The sequence below is a fragment of the Rhinichthys klamathensis genome, unplaced genomic scaffold (assembly GCF_029890125.1).
Source record: "Rhinichthys klamathensis goyatoka isolate OS25496 unplaced genomic scaffold, OSU_Roscu_1.1 h1tg000303l_1, whole genome shotgun sequence".
Classification (NCBI taxonomy): domain Eukaryota; kingdom Metazoa; phylum Chordata; class Actinopteri; order Cypriniformes; family Leuciscidae; genus Rhinichthys; species Rhinichthys klamathensis.
The window spans coordinates 3,698,262-3,717,813 of record NW_026606822.1 but is presented as its reverse complement, the minus strand read 5'-3'; the positions used below and the strand labels follow the sequence as shown (position 1 = coordinate 3,717,813).

The following is a 19,552-nucleotide window of genomic DNA, read 5'->3' as shown; positions in this document are numbered from 1 at the left end:
TCCTCCCCATATTCTCTTTCTCTTGTACCATCTGTGTGTTTATACTAACACAGTCTCAGTTTGGCATTCTGGGACGAGTTCTCTTCACTAACAAGCACACTGTGTGTTCTGCTTCTGTCCTTCTATTGGAGATCACGGTAGTTTGTGTTTGTTTGTTTGAGACTGTCATTATGTACTTATGTGTGTGTGATGTGTGACTGCCAATGGGAGCATATTGGATTTGATAGGCTCTTGCTCGCTCTGGTTCAGTGGTGTGAGTGTGTTTGGCCCAGTTCATCTAGATCTCTTGGCCCGACCCAGACAGCAGACCCTCCTGCCTGCTGTTCCTCCTCCATCTTAACACACACACACACACACAAATCCAAAATATATTATTTTCTCCATATTTTGACCTAATTTCTCTTCCTGAAAGTCCATGAGTCACTCCATAATTTCACACTGACTTAACCGAATATAAATTTTTCCAGATTAAATTTAAACCTGTTTTGTTTATAATAACATACTGCGTCACAATAAAAGCAGTTTAGCATATATCTAAATATTGTTTTTCTTTTCCTTTGAACATAACAAGGGCATTAAAAATCCCAAAATTTATAATGAGAATGATTATTATAATTATTGATCAGTTCTATCTACTTTGCATTACCTTATAAATAAATGTCAATGTTATATAAATACCGTAATTTCAATTGTTGCATCATGTGTTTAAAATTGACATGTATAAGTAAATATTAATGTTTAATTTTGGATATATGGTGATCTTGGATCTTATAAATCAAAAACAACATGTTATGTAAGTCATAGGTATTACATTTGTGTGTATAAATATTAATTTTTAAATACAATATTATAAAAGATAAAATATAATATTATAGATTAATTTTTTTAAAAAAATTTTTTTAGTTTGTTTGGATTATATACAATTTATATACATACACAATTTGTATTATTTTCTGTCTTTTTATGCGGTTATTGACCTTCCTGCATTTAGGAGACAGTAGTTGTGTTCAGACTTAAATGCATTGTCTATTAGACTATATTAGTCTTCTTCATCACATGTTAGCAGAAAAAATATGAACATCTTGATTTTTTCTTTTGTGTACTGACTTTAAATAGGAACTATTCTTGTTTTATGAGATCTTAACTGTGTGACTTTTTCAAGGGCTCTATAATTGTATTCCAAAAATATCAAGTATCACAGTTTTAAAAGTAGGTTACGCTAATCTCCCTCCCTCTCTAGTCGATGCAATGGTTTCTTGCAGCCGCCAAATTCTGTCCCAATTCACTGAAGTTGACGTAATACAGTGCTTGTGGTTTAGCCATTATCTGGTAACAGGGGAACGTACAGCGAGGCCACAGCCCTTACTAAATGCTCTGCCTGCTGTACGAGTGTGTGTAAACGGACCCCTCTTTCTAGGGAGATTGCTATTGGCTTTTTGCCTAGTCCTCAGTTTGACATAGATGGATTTGTGGGTAATGGAGTCCCTGGGGTGGAGGGGATAAGTGGGCATCCCAGGGGCTCAGACTACTGTGTGTGCTGAGTCAGGTTGTAGGACCAGACCTGCTGTGTAAATCACTGGGAAAACCGCTGACATTAGGAACGGTGCAGACCCATAAGTCCACATCAGATTGTGACTCTTTTTCACTTAGTTTAATTGAATTAAATTTATGGTGATTGTTTTTTAAATGTACTGTTTGGATACATGTGTATGCAGTGCTTTACATTTTCTTGCTGCGTGGTTATGAAGTCCATTCAAGAGTCAAGTCTAGTCTTTGTTATCTTTGAAGATTGTATTTATTATGTAGTATACAACATAATATAAATTATTTTTGGAATATTTTTGTATTATAATGGAACATTTTAAATATATATTCAATAACTGGAGGATGAGTAATTGCATTGCAAATATGTTAATTTTGTTTTATTTTTACTTTTAATGCATGCATGCTTTATTAGTGCTTGATGTATATGCTACTGTGCTGCCTATATTGGCCAGGACACTCCTGTGAAAGATTTTTAATCTTAAAGAGATCTTTAAGTGAATAAATAAAATATAAATTATAAGATAATGTAAAAAAAATATATATGTATACTATTAAATATATATTTAATTCAATCAATAAAACATTTATGAATATTGAATATAGATTCTTATATATTAATAGGCATGTATAATATTAAACAGTATGTTTAAAATGAAATAAATATTAATATATAATTGCATTAATAATAAAGTGCAATGATTTTAGTACATTTTTTACTTGACAATTAAACTTTTTAAACATTTTAATTAAGATAGTACTTAGAACTAGAACTTTTTTATGAACTTATTAAAATGGTAGTATTTTAGTTTAGTTGTACTAAAAAAAAATAGGGTTACTTAAATTAATTGGCAATTTAGGTCGAATGGGCCACTTTATGTCATTTAGATGAAAGGGAAAAAAAATTAATTCTGAATCAGAAGGAATTTAATGCCAAGTGTGTCTACACGCACAATGAGTTTGTCTTGGTGAAAAGAGCTTCCGGTGCAAAAAACTACAGACATGCATATGGATTAGAGCATTAAAAGGGAATATAATACAATAAAAAAGCAATAAAATGTTTATAATACAATATAATACAGTAATAAAATAAATAGAAAATAAATCATAGACCGAATTACATGTATACAGACATGCTATACAGATGTACAGTTGTTAAGTGCAAAATAGAAGTGTAGTATGTGCAAATGAAAAGTGGAATAAATGTAAATCAGTAAATAATAAGTTTATAAAATATTTTTGATTAAATTATAGTCACATTATATGAACAATGAAGAGACCCTGTCATGTGTAAGATTGCCTGAGGGAGTTGCCTGTATTGTGTTAAACATTTTGGAGCAAATATATAAATTATTACATTCATATATATTGAATTTCATATGTAAAATGTTTTGAGGTGCATTGTTTTATGTAATTGATCACAAAGGAAATCATTGTGTGCCTGACCTTTGACCTTTGCCCTCCCACAGATTTATAATGAGAAGAAAAGTCAGTTTAATGTGGAGCGAAATACACCCAAACAGCTGGTGGAGAAGGTGGCCGAAGACATCGCCAATCTGCTGAAGAGAAAACGTAAAGCTCTGGAGGTGAGCAGAACTAACAACCCCTCTCTCCCGGCAGGATGTCGAGCCGGTGATAATCGTGGTGTAAAACTCATATCTGTTACATTAAAAGGGGGAATCGATCCACTGTCTCTTTTAATCCGAAAAAAAAATTGGATTTCTAAAAAAATATCATCAATGCCCACTGTTCTCTATTAGCCTGCTTAACTAAGCAGGTAATGAGTTTGTCTTCCTCCAATCTGCTCCCTCTTCAAATCCACAGGACATCCACACAGCCAAACATAAGATGCTCAGAGAGTTTAAGATGAATGGAGCAACACGTTTACACATTCCCGGAAAAAACTACCATGTTATTTTGCACATATGCAACATGGTATTCTTTGACGTTGATGTTGCTTTGGTTTGAGTCTTTTAGAGGCTGATTGAAGGATGTGGAATATGGAGGCACATTGTGACAATTCCAGCTGAAAAATTAGTGTTTATTAAGCTTCAGAAATGAGTCATGTGTTTGGTAAGTAAAGTACTTTTGACTAAAAGTAGCATATGAACACTGCCTGAGGTCTTTCACTGGGAGACACTCAGAATTTCTTATCATAAATTGGCATTCGAGCAAGATTAGCTGAGATTCTCGAATGTGAGTCATGCCATGCAGACGCGCAAGATACTCAAAAGGACTGTTCCAAACTAGTGTGCTTCCTCGCTCTCTACTCCCTATCCAGGCATTGACCTTCTAAGGCATCAGAACTCCACAAATGCCAACAGCCATATCACCCTGTAGCCCAAGACTGGTCGCCCACTGAAGCTAAGCAGGGCTGAGGCTGGTTAGTACCTGGATGGGAGACTCCTGAGAAAACCAGGTTGCTGCTGTTAGTGAGGCCAGCAGGGGGCGCTCACCCTGTGGTCTGTATGGGTCCTAACGCCCCAGTGTAGTGATCGGGACACTATACTGTCAAAGAGCACCGTCCTTCGGATGAGATGTTAAACCGAGGTCCTGACTCTCTGTGGTCATTTAAAATCCCAGGATGTCTTTTGAAAAAGAGTAGGGGTGTAACCCCGGTGTCCTGGCCGAATTTGCCCCCTGACCTCTGTCCATCATGGCCTCCTAATCATCCCCATATACTGATTGGCTTCATCACTCTGTCTCCTCTCCACCAGTAAGCTGGTGTGTGGTGGCGTTCTGGCGCAATATGGCTGCATATTGGTGGTGGTTGAGGAGATTCCCCCCTTCCATGTGAAGCGCTTTAAGTACCCAGAAAAGCGCTATATAAATGTAACGATTATTATTATTATTATTATTATTATAAATGCTACTTTGATGGCACCAGTGCTTGTTTTACCACTATAAACAACTATAAAAAATTCTGTCTTATCCCTACCATCTACTTTTGATGCACTAATGAAAAGCTATTTGTTTACAATGTTGCAATGCATCGAATTGGAATTCTGTTTAGATAACACGTCATTTTGGATTCATTACAATGCATTCTTTGCAATTGGCTTTTATTTGAAAGATGCAAGTGATGCTGATTTAGATTTGTGCTCAAATGAGACGTGTGACCGAACAGCTAAAGATAGGGCCCGCTGCTAACGGGGCCAGCAATATGCTGGCGACTAGACCGAACCATCACCCAAAGCCCAGCAGACTCCCGACAACTGAGAGAAAGAGAGAGAGAGAGCGAGCGAGAGAAAATGGGCCTGGAATGAGAACGGCCCTTCAGGCGTCAGGAAATGCGTGGAAATGAAGTTCTGAAATCATTGATTTCAAAATGAGCTGCAGACGGGAGAAATCGAGAGGAAAGAGTGAGCAATGTAGGACGTAGGATGCAGAACAAGGTAAATCAAGAAAGGCACGAGGAGACGTCTTGTAATCTCATGATAAAAAATTGGAGGGGATGAGTTTTGACATTGTTTAATAGAAGCACAAAGATGGATCATATTAAATCTTGTATTGTGATTTATGGCACAATTGAATCAGTGCGTGAGTGCAATAAATTAGCTGAAATCTCATAATCTTTTACACATGAAAATATAGTTCAAAACGTGCATAGACAGAATTTGGGAAAGCCATAGGTAAAATCTTAAGCCATTATTCAAAACCTTATCGCCAGGAAGTCTGTGGTACTTTTTTAGTAGGATTAGTATTTTATGTAGTGTTCAATTTGGTATAATACAGTAATTTAAAGGGGTCATGACTTGAGAAATCAAATTTACCTTGATCTTTTGACACATAAGAGGACACATCCTCATTATAAACAAAGCATTTATTTAATCGAGCTGCAAAAACAGCTTGTTTTGATTTTATGCAATCTGTGATGTCACACGGGCAAATACTTTTGCGTATGACTGCCTCCAGAGCAAGACGTCTATGAATAGTTATACATCATCGCACCATAGGCCCCGCCCACTGGCATTCAGCCGCTTAATGGCTGACATTTGCCTACACTGGATCAAAAGCCAATAGAAGCCATTATAATCACTGACGCTGTCTACACTGGATACAGTATACAGATTTACGCACTTGAGTCTGGAAATAACATTCACTTTGATGCGTCCAGGTTAAACAGCTTGTTTGCGTCTCTCTACAGACTTCACAAGGATCCCAGTGTCTGAAACAAGTGGATGGTTTATTTTAATGCATCTCATCTGATGATTATATGTTTGTTCTGAGATTTTGACCACAGATTGTTTTGTATACGAGGTACAGTGTAATGGACAGATCGCAAAGAAACCTATTATTTTCAACCTCACTATTGCACTCTAATATGTGTTTTGAAAACATCCATATAAAACATAATTTACAGACAAAGCATTATGAAATCATTCACTTGCGGTTTTATGATACAGCTGCTTTTTTTATGGTATTGAAATTAGAAATTAGGACCGTTCTACAGATTTTAGACAATATTAATTTAGCTGTATCAAGCACAGAAACTGGTCCACACCTCCATCGACCTGTTTATTCACACCTGCTTCTTTAGGTCACCGCTAATGAGTGTGAAAGATAGACCCTGCGCCCCAATTCACACACTCTCTGTCCTAAATAATATCTGAGATTCACATTAGTGTGTCCCAAATCATAGTCTCTTCAAAGTAGTTCACCAAAGCTGCCAGGAGGATGGCATTTTTCGATTGGTTTTATCCATGAGCAGAAAATCAAGCAGAACGAATGTCTGTGTAAATTATTCATAAAAAGGATTCTTACATAAATTGTCACACTGAATTGATTATGTACATAATCAATGTCTGTGTAAATTATTCGTAAAATAATTCTTATATAAATTGTCTCTTTGAATTGGCTGAGTACACTGCAAATTTCTTTGTAAATCCCAATAATTTCTATTTAAACCATGTGTTTAATTATGTGCACAACATAGAGATTTGTTTGTAAAACAGTTCATATAAAAATTGTCTCTTTGATTTGCTTATGCACAGCAAATGTCCAGGTAAATTGTTTGCGAAATCACACAAGAAATGTCTATGTAAGTATTCCTAAAACCAGAAATGAATGCATTGAATTGTGTACATAATGAATATCTGTGGTACTAAAATCATTCTTGTATGGACCAGCGCATCGAATTATGTGCATAAAATGAATAGTTCTTGAAACCATGCTTTAGTCAATATTGCTGCATTGATTTGATTATATGCATAACATATTTCTGTGTAACTGTCGCTTTGAATTAGCTTGTATGGGCTGAATTTGAATCGTTTGTAGCGAAATCATTCTTATGTAACCACACAGAATTATGTTTATAATGAATTTGATTCAAAATCATTTATATGTAAACAATTGCATAGAATTATGTGCATATTGAATTTCTGTGTAAATTGTGCGTAAATTGTTGCATTTAATTAACAAATTCCTACGGAAACCGTTCGTGAAACATAAAGTGTTCCATTAATTTGTTTCATGAATGAGATCCCTCTCTGCTCTCCTTCTTTCCAACTTCTTTTTTGTCTCTGTTGTTTTACTCTAGAGGATTGATGTGCATTTGGGTCAGCCATGTTGTCCTGAAACGTGTCATTTCCCGTCTGGTTGTTGAGCAGACGCATATAGCATTTTAATGATCTGAGACAGATTCCTCATGAATGGCTGATGCTTTTCTGATGTAGCGCTGCTCTCGGAGAGATCGTGCTCCTCTGGGACGGTCTGACTGCTTCTTCTCGCGTTTGTGTGGTAGTGTCCCGCCATGTATTTTTAGAAGCTCCTAAAACTTTATTACTGTGGCCGTGGTACGTGAGTGACAGATGTCAAGGCCGGGCTTGGGAAGCTGTCATGTAAAAGAACAGTGTTGCAGCCGTACGGATCACAGCTGAGCTGAGCTTTGTGTGTGTCTCTCTCTCTCTCTCTCTCTCTCTCTCTCTCTCTCCTCTCTCTCTCTCTCTCTCTCTCTCTCTCTCTCTCTCTCTCTCTCTCTCTCTCTCTCTCTCTCTCTCTCTCTCTCTCTCTCTCTCTCTTTTATGGATTGCTTTTTGTGCTCCCCAAACCAGCTGATACTGCAGAACAGAACCTGCCAATCAAACTCCGAGCACATTGCCTCACTTACGCTGCGTCCCTTACGGGTGTGTGCGGCAGTGATGTCATATTCTCCTCATGGGAGAAACTTCTGCAAGAATGACATCTTACAGACTAGTAAGCACCATTTCCAAAGGCTAGTGGTGTGTGTGTGCACACATATGATAATGTAGATTGTGTATGACTGACCCTGATTTGGACTATTATGACAAACTGGATTGTATTGACTGCATGGACGTTGCGCAGATGCAGCATGTGACCGAGTGAATTATACTGAATTTGTCATCAGTATGACATTGTCTAAGCAGACACAGAAAGGAAGCAGGGTGGTTGTAGCGTGTCATAATGTACAGCGTATACACACTTCATCACATCGCAATTTGTTCTTTGGACTGTGGTACCCTGGTTTGCTGTCCTTTGCCCACGTTTAATTGGCCAGGCCCCCAGATCTTCGTACGTGCTAAATTTAGTCCCGAGCTCTCTGTCGCCCCTAAAAATAAACAATCAATTAATTACTCCTGCTGTTTCACTAATGAGAGGACGGTTTTGATCAGCCTCATAAGCCAGAGAATACGCAGTAGGGCAACACAGCGCTTTTGTGTTTCTGTAGGGGCACATTAACAGGGAGGGTGTACACTTTATATTAACTTTTGTTAATTAAGCTAACAAACATTACATTTTAGAAAATAAGTACTCCAGACTTGAAAACCTGATGAGGCACAAAATAGCATAATGTGTATATCGGTGCTGTTTTGGACTTTCTGTCAATCAAAAATGTATGTGAAGCACCTTGTTGAGACTGAAGTTGTCAGCTAAGAAATAGTAAATCAAACTTTGTAGGGTTTATTTTATTGGTTTAATTCTCTTTGTAGACTTTTTTTAGCCCTCTTTGTAGAGATTTTTTTCTTAATTATGCCTCCAAATTGGGAATCTACATGAATAAAGCTTTCAAAAACAGTGCATTCAATAATCTAGTTCAATAATTTGTCCTGAAACATCACGGTACGGACGTCACGGTTCGGTGCATGCAATCAGACGACGAATACAGTCAATCACAGGCGATGCACAACACAATCCAGAAGGCGGTGTGCGTGGTAATGCAACGCTGTTTGCTCACCGCCACAACAGGAAAAAGAGCAGAGGAAGAACAGTGCATGTGCGGATGACTTTAGCGCTTGAAAACAAGTCCTCTAAATGCATCTGTCTGCGCTCACGGATAAAGGAGTATACTTTGAAAGGGTCGCGCACAGTACGGTGCAGAACACGGAAAATGAAGTATAGGAGATTTGGGCTTAATGTTTAAATATAGCTTAAGTGGAGCAAATTGTACGTACGTACCGAACCATGACTTCTGTGTACCGTTACACCCTATCAATGGGTTGAACTAATTTTTTGAACTATATATTTTTAAGTCGACATTTATGTGATTAAAGTCGAGTCGAGTCACTGATGACGTCATTATTGAACTAATAAGCCTGAACCTTGAGCTGAGACTCGTAAGCCGGCTGCCTTGTGCACAATTATGGAATATATGACACAAGGCTATTGCTTCAGTTCTTTTGTCTTTGGGTCATTATATTTCTCACAGATTTCTGCTTGTTCTAAATCAGATAGAGACAAAGTAGCAAGGTAAAGATTATATTTATAATTGTTGACTGCATCCTTTTAACAGACTCTCTGTGTTCACTGTGTATTTTAAAACAGCAGCATCACCACTATCTACTGTTTTATTCATCATCACAGTTCAGTTTGTCATTTGTACAAATCACCTGATCATGTGTCATGACTCGTGTGGTTTTCCCCTCGGAGTTCAGTCCAAGGCTGGTGGCTGGTCATGTGATCGACGAGCGATGAAAAGGAAAAATTTGACCCGAAGTTCACTCTTGCCTTGCCTTTGAGTTGTGTCACAAACATGGCACCCACAGAGACCTGGAGACTGTGATCCAGGCGCCAGACAGTCAATTGGTCCCTGTGAGGACATGTCAAGTTAAGTCGGCTGATTTTATTGTGCTGGAAGCTCCATCTATGCCACAACGCTCCAGCAAACCCTAGAAGACTTTGATAAGATCCTTTCCATCTTTTGCTGTAAACGTAGTGAATCATTGCTATTGAAATGTGTTCTTGAGTTACAGGGTTGAGAGTTGAGAATTTTATTTTCTCATGCGCATTGCAGGAGTTTATACCGCTAAAATCAAATTAATAAATACTTCACTTATTCATCAAGTAACTCATTCACAAAATAAGTTTTTATAACCTTATTCATATCGACTGAATCAAATTTACAAATGCACAACCACATTTGCATTCACAATAAAGATCCACAAATGCAAATAACAATTCATAAATGCACAAGTATAAATATACAGCATATTTGTATATTTATGAATTGTACAACTTTAACTCAAAATAATTGTTTCACTAACAAAAAACAAAACAATTGAGTTGGCTAGCAGCAGACAACTAGTCCTAGGACAACCGAGAGGAAACACGTGCCTCTCCTCTCTCCTCTTCCGGGTCTTTATACGGAGAAGGTGAGTTCGGATTGGTTCCTTGAGGGGTGTCGACACGTTGACTAATGATGACTGACTTGATAACCAACCAATCGCAAAACCTAAGAATCATGACAGTCAAGAATGAAAGAAAGAGGAAAAAGAAAACACAACCAAAATACGCCACAGACATAACATACAGTATGCCATTTTTAAAAAATATTTATTTAGACACTTCTATTATTGATGGCTGCTATCAGGATGTGAAGAGAGTTTCAACCAGTGTGTATATGAAAAACATTGCCTATCCTACCTTATGTAAAGGTAATTGATATACATTGTTACAATGTTTGGCGTTATAAAATCGAACAGACAAAGAGCTCATAAATGCTGTTATTTTAAAACTATTATTTTTCCACATTTCAAACACTGCTATTGCCTTTTGCCAAAAAAATCGGTTTAATTGACAGTTGTGATCGGGCTTAAGCTAATGGCAACGAAATATTCAGTTCCTGTTGATCTATGTTGCAGAAAATCTCCAGGATACGGTGCAGTTTTTGCTTAGTCAGGGGGAGGCGAGTATGACGATGACAGATGGAGGAGTAATATCGAGAGGAAGGGGGTGTTGGGGGCTGCTAATGTATGCAGAACAATTGCACAACATTAATCTACATGCACTCACACACTTATTTATATGCACTTTCCTCCATTTGTAGTCTTGCCGTAAACCTACTCCCTCACTGTACCGTTCCGAAATGTATCGGTGGCTTGAAGTTTCTGCGTCCATTGGTACAGCGCTCATGAATCGGTAACAAAAGCTGGACGATTGCTCAGTCTAAGTGCCTCAGAAAAAGAGAAAGAAAAACTAAGAAAAGCAATTTAGTTTTCAATTTCCTGCAGGCCCACGGTGAAGCGGTTATAGCGCTCCGGTCCCTTTGGAAAGGGAGAGGGAGGGCGCTAGAACTAGGCCGCGGTCTCCTTGCACAAAAATAGCACATAAAAAAAATCACACAGAACCGCTCAAAACATTTGATTTGAATAGCCGTAAATGATCCATGTGCATCCTGTTCAGATCATAGCAGTCATTAGAGAACAGTTCTGTGCATTACAACGTCCGCCTGCGACATCAAAGCAACACTTTCCTCTCAGATGTACTACAGGTTTGTCTCGATTTGTCTCAAAATCCCAAATGAGACTGCTTTAATATCTAAATGGTTTCAGCAATGAGAGATTCGTGCGATTCCTGCTTCTCAGATGTTTCTCCTGAGGAAAAGAACGTGTCTCCTCTAGTTTTAGGAGAGATTAGATTGATACAAAAATCAGCTAAATATAAACTCAAACATTCTTCTCAATGATCTGATTTCGCTCTGTACTCTGTTGAATGTCAATTTCTGACTCATTTGTGTATATTTGTATTTTTCCAAAGAATTTTTAGGAGAAACATCTGAGAGGAAGTCAATACTTCAATAAAACAAATCTGAATACCTCATCAAGGCATCTGAGCTTTAAAAGAGCAATACCATTTGTGAACATCTAGATCTTGTACTCTTTTTATTGTGATTTGTACTTGTCTCCATCTCGCTATTTCTCTCTCTCTGCTCGTCTTTTTCTCCAGCGTGCATCACACCACCCTCTGGCCTGTGTCATTCAGATCTATGAACATCCATTAGCAACCATCTGTTACCACCTGCAGCAAAAGCCATTACACCTCTTCCCTGCCCTCTCTCGGTGTCTCTCTCCCTATCTCTCTCTTACACACGTACACGTGTGCACTTACAGCTGCTCGTTGCCATGCTAAGCTTCACTCTCCTGCTCGGCTTATTAGACAGATGAACACCTTTATGATGTTGAAGCTCCAGGTCAGAACAAAAGCCGATCTCACTCACCAAAATCACAAACCTTAAGGCAAATCAGCTACAAACCTCTTAAACACACCAAACTCACAGATGTCATCTGGTGCATCCCTTAAACTAGACAAAACTGGACATAACAAGCTGGAACCGGTTTTACTTCTCAGCTGCTTCAAGTGTCACGTTTAAGTCCAAAATAAAAGAGAAGAAAACCCAGAAACAATTATAGTTAACATAATGAAAATTAAACCTGTAGGAAACCTGTATATTATACAAATATACATATATACAAATTCTTATTACTGTAATGTCTTAAAAAAATTACATTCTACATAAAGAAAATGAGTATTATATTATATAATATTTTGTTTTTACATAAAAAAACCCAAAACAATTATAGTTAGCATAATGAAAATGAAACCTGTATATTATAGAAATATACATATATACAAATTCTCATTACTGTAATGTCTTTTAAAAATTACATTCTACATAAAGAAAATTAGTATTATATTATTGATATAAATTTTGTTTTTACATCATTTTCATGATTATTAAGTAATTTCACCCCCATGTTTGGATGTTTTACATTTGGGGATTTTTTTGTAATTTTTATTAATTTCAATGGTTATATTCTCATAATATTGTAATTTCTGTAATACAGTATTTGTTTATTATAGAAGAAAAAAAACTATTGTATGGATTTTTAAATTAGGTGTTTAAATACTTTTATTTATATAAATGCTGTAATGAGAACTGCATGAGAAATTTACTTAACTGTCATTGATGCAAAAATGCAAAAATATGCAGTAAAATTCTTATTTTCGTATGCTCAAAGCTAAAAAAGAAAGCTCAGTTTATGATGCTATTTTGTCCGATTTTATTCCTGCCTTGTAATCTGTTATTTAGACATTAGGTTTTCTGAGATTTCTGTCTTTTCCCATTGAATAAGAGCTGTTCTGACTTGCTTTAAAGGGAGTTTAAATGCGGTCAACAAAACTAGAACTACTTCATAGCCGTAAAACTATGAACATCCTAGAACATCCATCCACCAATCAGAGTCAAGAATTCAACAATCCCATAGTATAAATAGAGAATAACTTAAGAGAAGCCAGCAGAAATCTTGAGGGAGCAGCAAGTTTAGATCACCTATTAAAATCAGACTAGAACATGTCCTTTATTTAAACTAGATTAAAGTCCAAAATCTAAAAATAGAGTAACACCACACAATAAAGTCAAAAAAGTCTGCCTGACCGACAAAAGAAATGTGTCATCTATTTAAAAAGTTCTAATCTATAAAGCGCTCTGTCTTTTTATGCTCAGTCAGTGTTTCACTAACAAACAATTTGCATTTTTTTACACTATACTGTTGATTAGGGTTGGCTCGATAACGTAGTAGTATCAATTAGTAGTATTAGTATTGTAGTATTAGTAGTGTACTATTAGTAGTATCACTCTGCGATACAACACTCTCGCTCACGTTTTGGGACAGCTGACGGAAATGTCACTTGCCCACGTCTTTTTAAGGGATACGGTACAGTCATACCACTTATTACACAGCATTTGACCACATACATAATTATGGGAATAAGAGATATTGATGGGAGATGAAATTGTTTTAAAATCTTAAAATACTTAACAGTATTTTATAATCCATTGCAGTGTACAAATAGTCGCAAAATGGCAGCAGCTGCGTTTGAATGAAACGAGAGAGCGAGTCCATGATACTGGATGACATAGGCCTAATTAAATAACTGTACACAAAATATTGATTTGACCGGGTATTAATATTTTACTAGCTCACCAAACGCAAAACTTCCACGAGGAAAAAACGTCCCTTGCAATCCTATAGCGCCGACTTCAGTGCCAGAGACCCGGATGAGCCTGTGTTATTAGTTTTTAGCGGTTGTTATCCGGGAATAACATACCATTGGATGGCACGATTGACCAATCAGAATCAAGTTTTCCACACAGCCATTTAATAAGTGAACATAAACGGTTGAGAAGGAAGACACATGTGTAACAGTATCATATTAGTGACAGCAGCCTAATACACCTGCTGCTGTCTGTCATTAATAACATGACCAAATAACTTTTATAACTTTAAGGATTTATCTGTTTAATTTATACAGGGAAAACTATCCGTGTTATTTTATTACTTTAATACTGTTAGACCTACCTTACCAAATGGTACAATATCATGATTTCGTACCATTTGAAATAAAATACATACCGATATTTTCCAAGTACCGGTATACCGCGCAACCCTACAGCTGATTCGAATAGGCTTTTGTTTTCTCTCAAACATAATACACTTTCCTTTTTAACAGGAGTAGTACCGCATCTGACACAATCCTTGACTGCGGTATCGATTTGTTACGAGATGCTCTTGAGGAGACAGAAATGGCTCCTGTGTTTGAGCAGTTGTTCGACTAGCATCTGTTTGCCGTACTCCCGCATTTCCTGTGGAAGAGCGAGACAAGGGCGTCGAGATGAATAGAAATTAGCACTCTTAGCATTTTCCTGTAGATACACGTTAAACATGTGTACGCAAAAGGGTGTTGTACGTGACGAGGAGGAAGACGTCTGAGTGTGGTATGACAATTATAGAGTATCTCCTAAAACAAGAACCCCCCCCCAAGTTGTTGTCTGTGGATGCGTTTAGAGTTGATTCACGAGTCAGCTTGTTGTTTTTCTCGGCTGCAGGCTACAATTGAAAGAGATCGCTTTGTGTGAAAAAGGGCTTTTGAAAACGTTCCCCTTTACAATCTAATATGAACAGCGGCTCTGTGCTGAATAGCAAGTAAAGAGTGTAGAGCTTGTGGGAATGCGAGAGAGAGACTTCCACAGAGAGATATATGGACATGTGCACGTGTGAGATTTGCATATTTATACAATTGCATATATGGGATAAGGATATATAGACGTGATGTCATATTTAGTCAACATGAATTGGGCTTAACACAAATTTTACTTCCATAACTATAATATTGACTTTATTTTGACATGGACAAAACAAAGCCAGGACAAAAATAGGAATTCAGAATAGCATACTAGCATCATATTTGTACAGTACTTAGTTGTAGTGTTTCAAATTTAGCCATAGTTATTTCACTGTCATAGTCTGGTGTACTTGGTTATCTGTCTAAACCTTGAAAATGCATAAAACAACATTAAATGAATTTGAATCAGAGTTTGAATCTTGTTTCCCAGTTATTTTTTGGCGTCTTCTCCTGCTTTTCCACACACATATTTTCAATGTTTGTCATTGGCTGAACAGTGGAGGATGTTGCATAGTTGGACTTAATATGATGAACTTGTTTAAGAGAGTGAATTAGTGAAAGAGAAGGGCAAAATGTGGTCATATTTGAGGTACCAGTTTGCATTGTGTGCCGGCGCATCTCATGTATTCATATGTGCACATGCATTTGTGTGTTTGACCTGCCTGAAGAGTTGAGCTTTCACTCTCAATTTATTCTTCCTTTCTTCTCCCTTCCTCTCATTGACTAGTAGGAGGAGATGCAGTCGTTGTCAGACAGGGTTTGATCAGGAGGGGTCTGGCCGTAACACACACACACACACGCATTCAGAACGCTTTCATGCCACCATATAAAGTTGTTTGATGAGCAAACGGCAGCTCCACGGGGTCTGTCACAGTCAAACAAGGCCTTTGATTTCCATGCGAGCTGCTAAGCGATAGCGCTTGCTTGAAAGACAGAAATTACGGCTATAGCAGGAAGAATACACTGCTAAAAAAATTACTGTTTTAATCAGTATTTCTCCATCCAATCAATTCCAGAAGGACAAAATAATTTTTTTAGCTAAAAAGTAAAATGTGTTTATTTTTTTTTAATCCATTTTAAGCATAAACCTTAAATTTGGTTTGTGCTTAAAAGAAGGAAAAATAGGTGTGATGGAAAAACAAATCCATACGACTTATTGTTTAAAAAAGAGCGACAAACAAGGTAAGAACAGTTTCATTGGTTTGCACTAGAGCTGATAAATTATTGTTCAAAAATGAATTAAACTCAATATTTTCTTGCATTGTCTTTTTAAGTGGATCCTTTTAAGTGTGCCTTCATTAGCAGTCCGCTGGCTCCACAGATTGAACCTAATTAGTTAAAGTGCTAACCTTTTCCACTCGTTCTGGAGCCGGCCTATCTCTTATGCCTCGGTATGTGGCAGTGCAAATAACTTGGGACTTGAGGTCAGTCTGCGGCATTAGCCTGGGTTTCTTTCCGCAAGGACGGCTAATCTACGCTTCACCTCTTCTTATCTTGCCGACTGGCCGCTCGCTCGCTCGCTCTCGTCGATGGGTTCTGCTGAGGGAGAACGCTGCCTCTCCTCGGCCTTCAGGCTCCAGGGACTTCTGCAGAATTATCATTAGCGTTTCCCCTCTCCTCCTCGCTGCGAGATTGCCCATCTCTCTCTTCTGCTTTCCTCTTTCTGGTTCTGGTGGCCTGGCTGTTAGATTTCAGAATATACAGACTGTGTTTTTCAGGCTTGAAGGTCAGCGTGTGGGAAGTCTGGAGGATTAGCTTAGTGGCACAAATCGCATGTCTGCACTGGAGACTTGTCTGATTCTCTTAAGAGAGCAACAAGCTTGTGCTATAGCATATGCTTCCGCAAATGCTGCATGTTTTGGCAGAGTTGAACTGCTTTGAGTGTTTTATATGGTGCGTCATAGATCGACAGATTGAATTGTTTGTTTCTTATGTGCTTGATGCTGGTTTAATTTCAGCAGCCTCATGCAAAGTGATTTTCAGCGTGGAGATTGTGGCTGGAGAATTTTATGGTTTCTGTTTTTAATAAATAATTTACCTGACTATCTACCAGCTTTAGAGCTTGTATTCTTTGTACTGATCCTTCAGAAATAATTCTAATATGTTGATTTGCTGCTCAAATCAACATATTAGAATTAAAAGAAGTAACAATTTTAGTGACTTGATTTTTACATAAGCTTATGAGCAATTTTGAAATCAACCCAATCAAACACGCCCCTCCCTTCATTGCTCCGCCCACAAAATGCACGAACAGGCAAAGAGTGGATGTCTCTTTATCATAGCTGAAGCAAAGCAAAATAATGCTTCGCAAAACATAAAGCGAAGATGATGAATGAACAACAAGGAAGAACAAAAAATGATCATACAGTACACAAGAGTAAAAGCAAGAGTTGGTTGTTAGTCGCCAGCAGCTCCAGACAAACAATGACACTTAAAACTGTCTTGTTACTACAGCTAACATTATAACAACAGCATATCTTGGTTCTGTGAAATAGCAAAACCAACTTTTCTCTTTTGTAATGCCTCTCCTTCTCTCTACACTCTTTCTTCAAATCTCCCTCACTCTCTCTCCTCCCTCATCATGATTGGACACGCCCCCTACTGCTGATTGGCTACAAGGGTGTTTTGATGCTCTGTCCGATGAACTTTTAACAGCATTTCTGAGAAATCTCTTAACGCACCTTTTTGAAAATCTAAGTAGTGTTTTCTCATGCAAAACACCGCCACAATGCTAAGATGTTGTTTGTAGTTGCCAGGGGATTGCTATGCGCTTTCTAGTTCTAAATATCAAAAGAATTAGAGGCCGTTCACACAGAACGCGTTTTTCCATTACAATGCACTACTTATCCATTGTTTTTCTAAGTAAACGCGCTAGACGGACCATTGCGTTCGCGTCTCGCGTCTTTTGCGGCGTTTCGCGTATGACACGGCATTCAAAAAACGTAGCGCTCAAGTTAAAATAAGTCAAACTTTAAAAAATCTCTAGACCGTGTGCTTTTTTCACTCCACTGAACTGCGCATTACGTTTTTAACAGCAAAAACACATTCTGTGTGAACAGGGCCTTACTACTTCTGTGTGATTTTTTTTTTTCACGTGTTTATCATAAATCATCAGATTTTTGTTCATTATGTGGGATTTGATGTGTGAGTAATAATAATAGCGAAATTAGACTCCAGTCAAAGATGTTTGGTGCTTTGACGTAGTATCAGGCTGCGGCTTGTCTGAGATCATTGCAGAAGTGGCGTTTGATTTGTTACACCAGCGCACCACGTTATCGCTCAGAGTCTGAGGCCAAGGCATTGTTTGATATTATAAATGATCATCTATTAGAGTGGATGATTGTTTATTGTGCCCTAATACCCCCATAAATAACAGAGTGCTCCATCAGTTTACAGAAGCAGAGTCTGCGTTCAGCACGAAACTCAACCGATCACTCACAACCTCACTGTCAGAGAGCGTTCCAAATGCCTGCCTGACGCTTGACAGCTTGTCATTTTTTGATGGTATCTCACTGGGTGAAGGCCTGACTGTCATATTGATTGACAGATTGGATTTTTTTTTGTTTAGTTTTTTTTTTAAATGCGTATGCGACATAATTCAACTGCTTGTATATTTGCTAATTCCCTTCACGCATTTAGCTGGCGTATTGCAGATGTGTATTCATGCATGGGGGTTTTTCCCCCCAGAAGACCGTTGCGCGAGCCGTCCCGGCGGCTAAATGAACACGAGGAATGAGTTCTACTTGCTGATTGGTTTATGGCTAATGTCCATGTAAAGCCTGGAGGAGAGCAGACAACTTTGACCTTGACAAAATAACCAATGGGATGCATGTAGATTGCCTCTTGCTTCTGTCCTTCATCTCTCTCTGTCTCTGTCTCTCTTTCTCCTGAGATCTCTCACTTCAGTAATCCAAGTGGCTCAAGATAAAAGCGCTGGCGTTGACTCCAGTGTCTTCACTGCTTTAATACAAATTAATCCCCCTCATTGATTACAAACTTACAAGCTTATGCACAGCTTATCAAAATAAGCCTCTACCTGGTTTAAACCATTCACTCGCACTGTGCTGTGCTACACTCGCTCATACATGTGTCCATTTGTTCAAACCTAGGGTTAAGGGATTGAACTTTGGTGTGTAACTCGCTCTGCGCAATTGATGCAGCAAATAATGAGGGGAGGTTTGCCATTATGCTTCGACTTTCTACTTTTATTTCTACTTTTTGTGTTGCAACAGTACCACACTGGTATGCAAAATCTTATCAATCATAATATCATTTTACAAGTGGACGAGATGCAGAATAAAATTGCGCTTATGGTCACAATATTGGTTTGGTACACTGCTAAAATCAATACATTTTATGTTAATTAATTAGCATTTTCTGATAATTACTCTAGCACTTGGCATGCTGGAAAGCACAATGATTAACAGTTGTGAAAACAATATGTGAATATTGAGAAAACCTTTCCTAAGAAAATCCACGCTAAATCACTAGAATGCTTCAGAGGTTCAGTGTTTGAAGATCTCACATATTGTCCTGTGATCTCTTCCACAAGCTCTTGGTTCATACAGGATTTATCACATATGAAAGAAGTGCAAGATTTTATAGAGCCGAGATACATTTGGGACACACCACAAAACTTCAAAGGTTGATCGCAATGTAGGGAGAATTTACCTCAAGTTGTCTTGTCATGTTGCATTACTCATGACTGATTTCCCAGCAGCGCTTTACTAAAGTGTGAACATTTGATATGTCATTAATGAATTCAGGCTGTCTGAATGTGTGCTGAATTGTGGAAAATACATTTAGTGCA

The 19,552-nt window shown here is 37.8% G+C and overlaps 1 protein-coding gene across 1 annotated transcript in view; it reads left to right on the top strand.

The window, feature by feature from the left end:
• The window catches only part of cacna2d2a (calcium channel, voltage-dependent, alpha 2/delta subunit 2a), a 231,675-nt gene that overhangs the window by 59,218 nt on the left and 152,905 nt on the right, over positions 1-19,552 (top strand). The window contains exon 3 of the mRNA XM_056270376.1: positions 3,012-3,128. Within this exon, the coding sequence (XP_056126351.1) occupies positions 3,012-3,128 (117 nt within the window). The remainder of the gene's footprint in view (positions 1-3,011; positions 3,129-19,552) is intronic.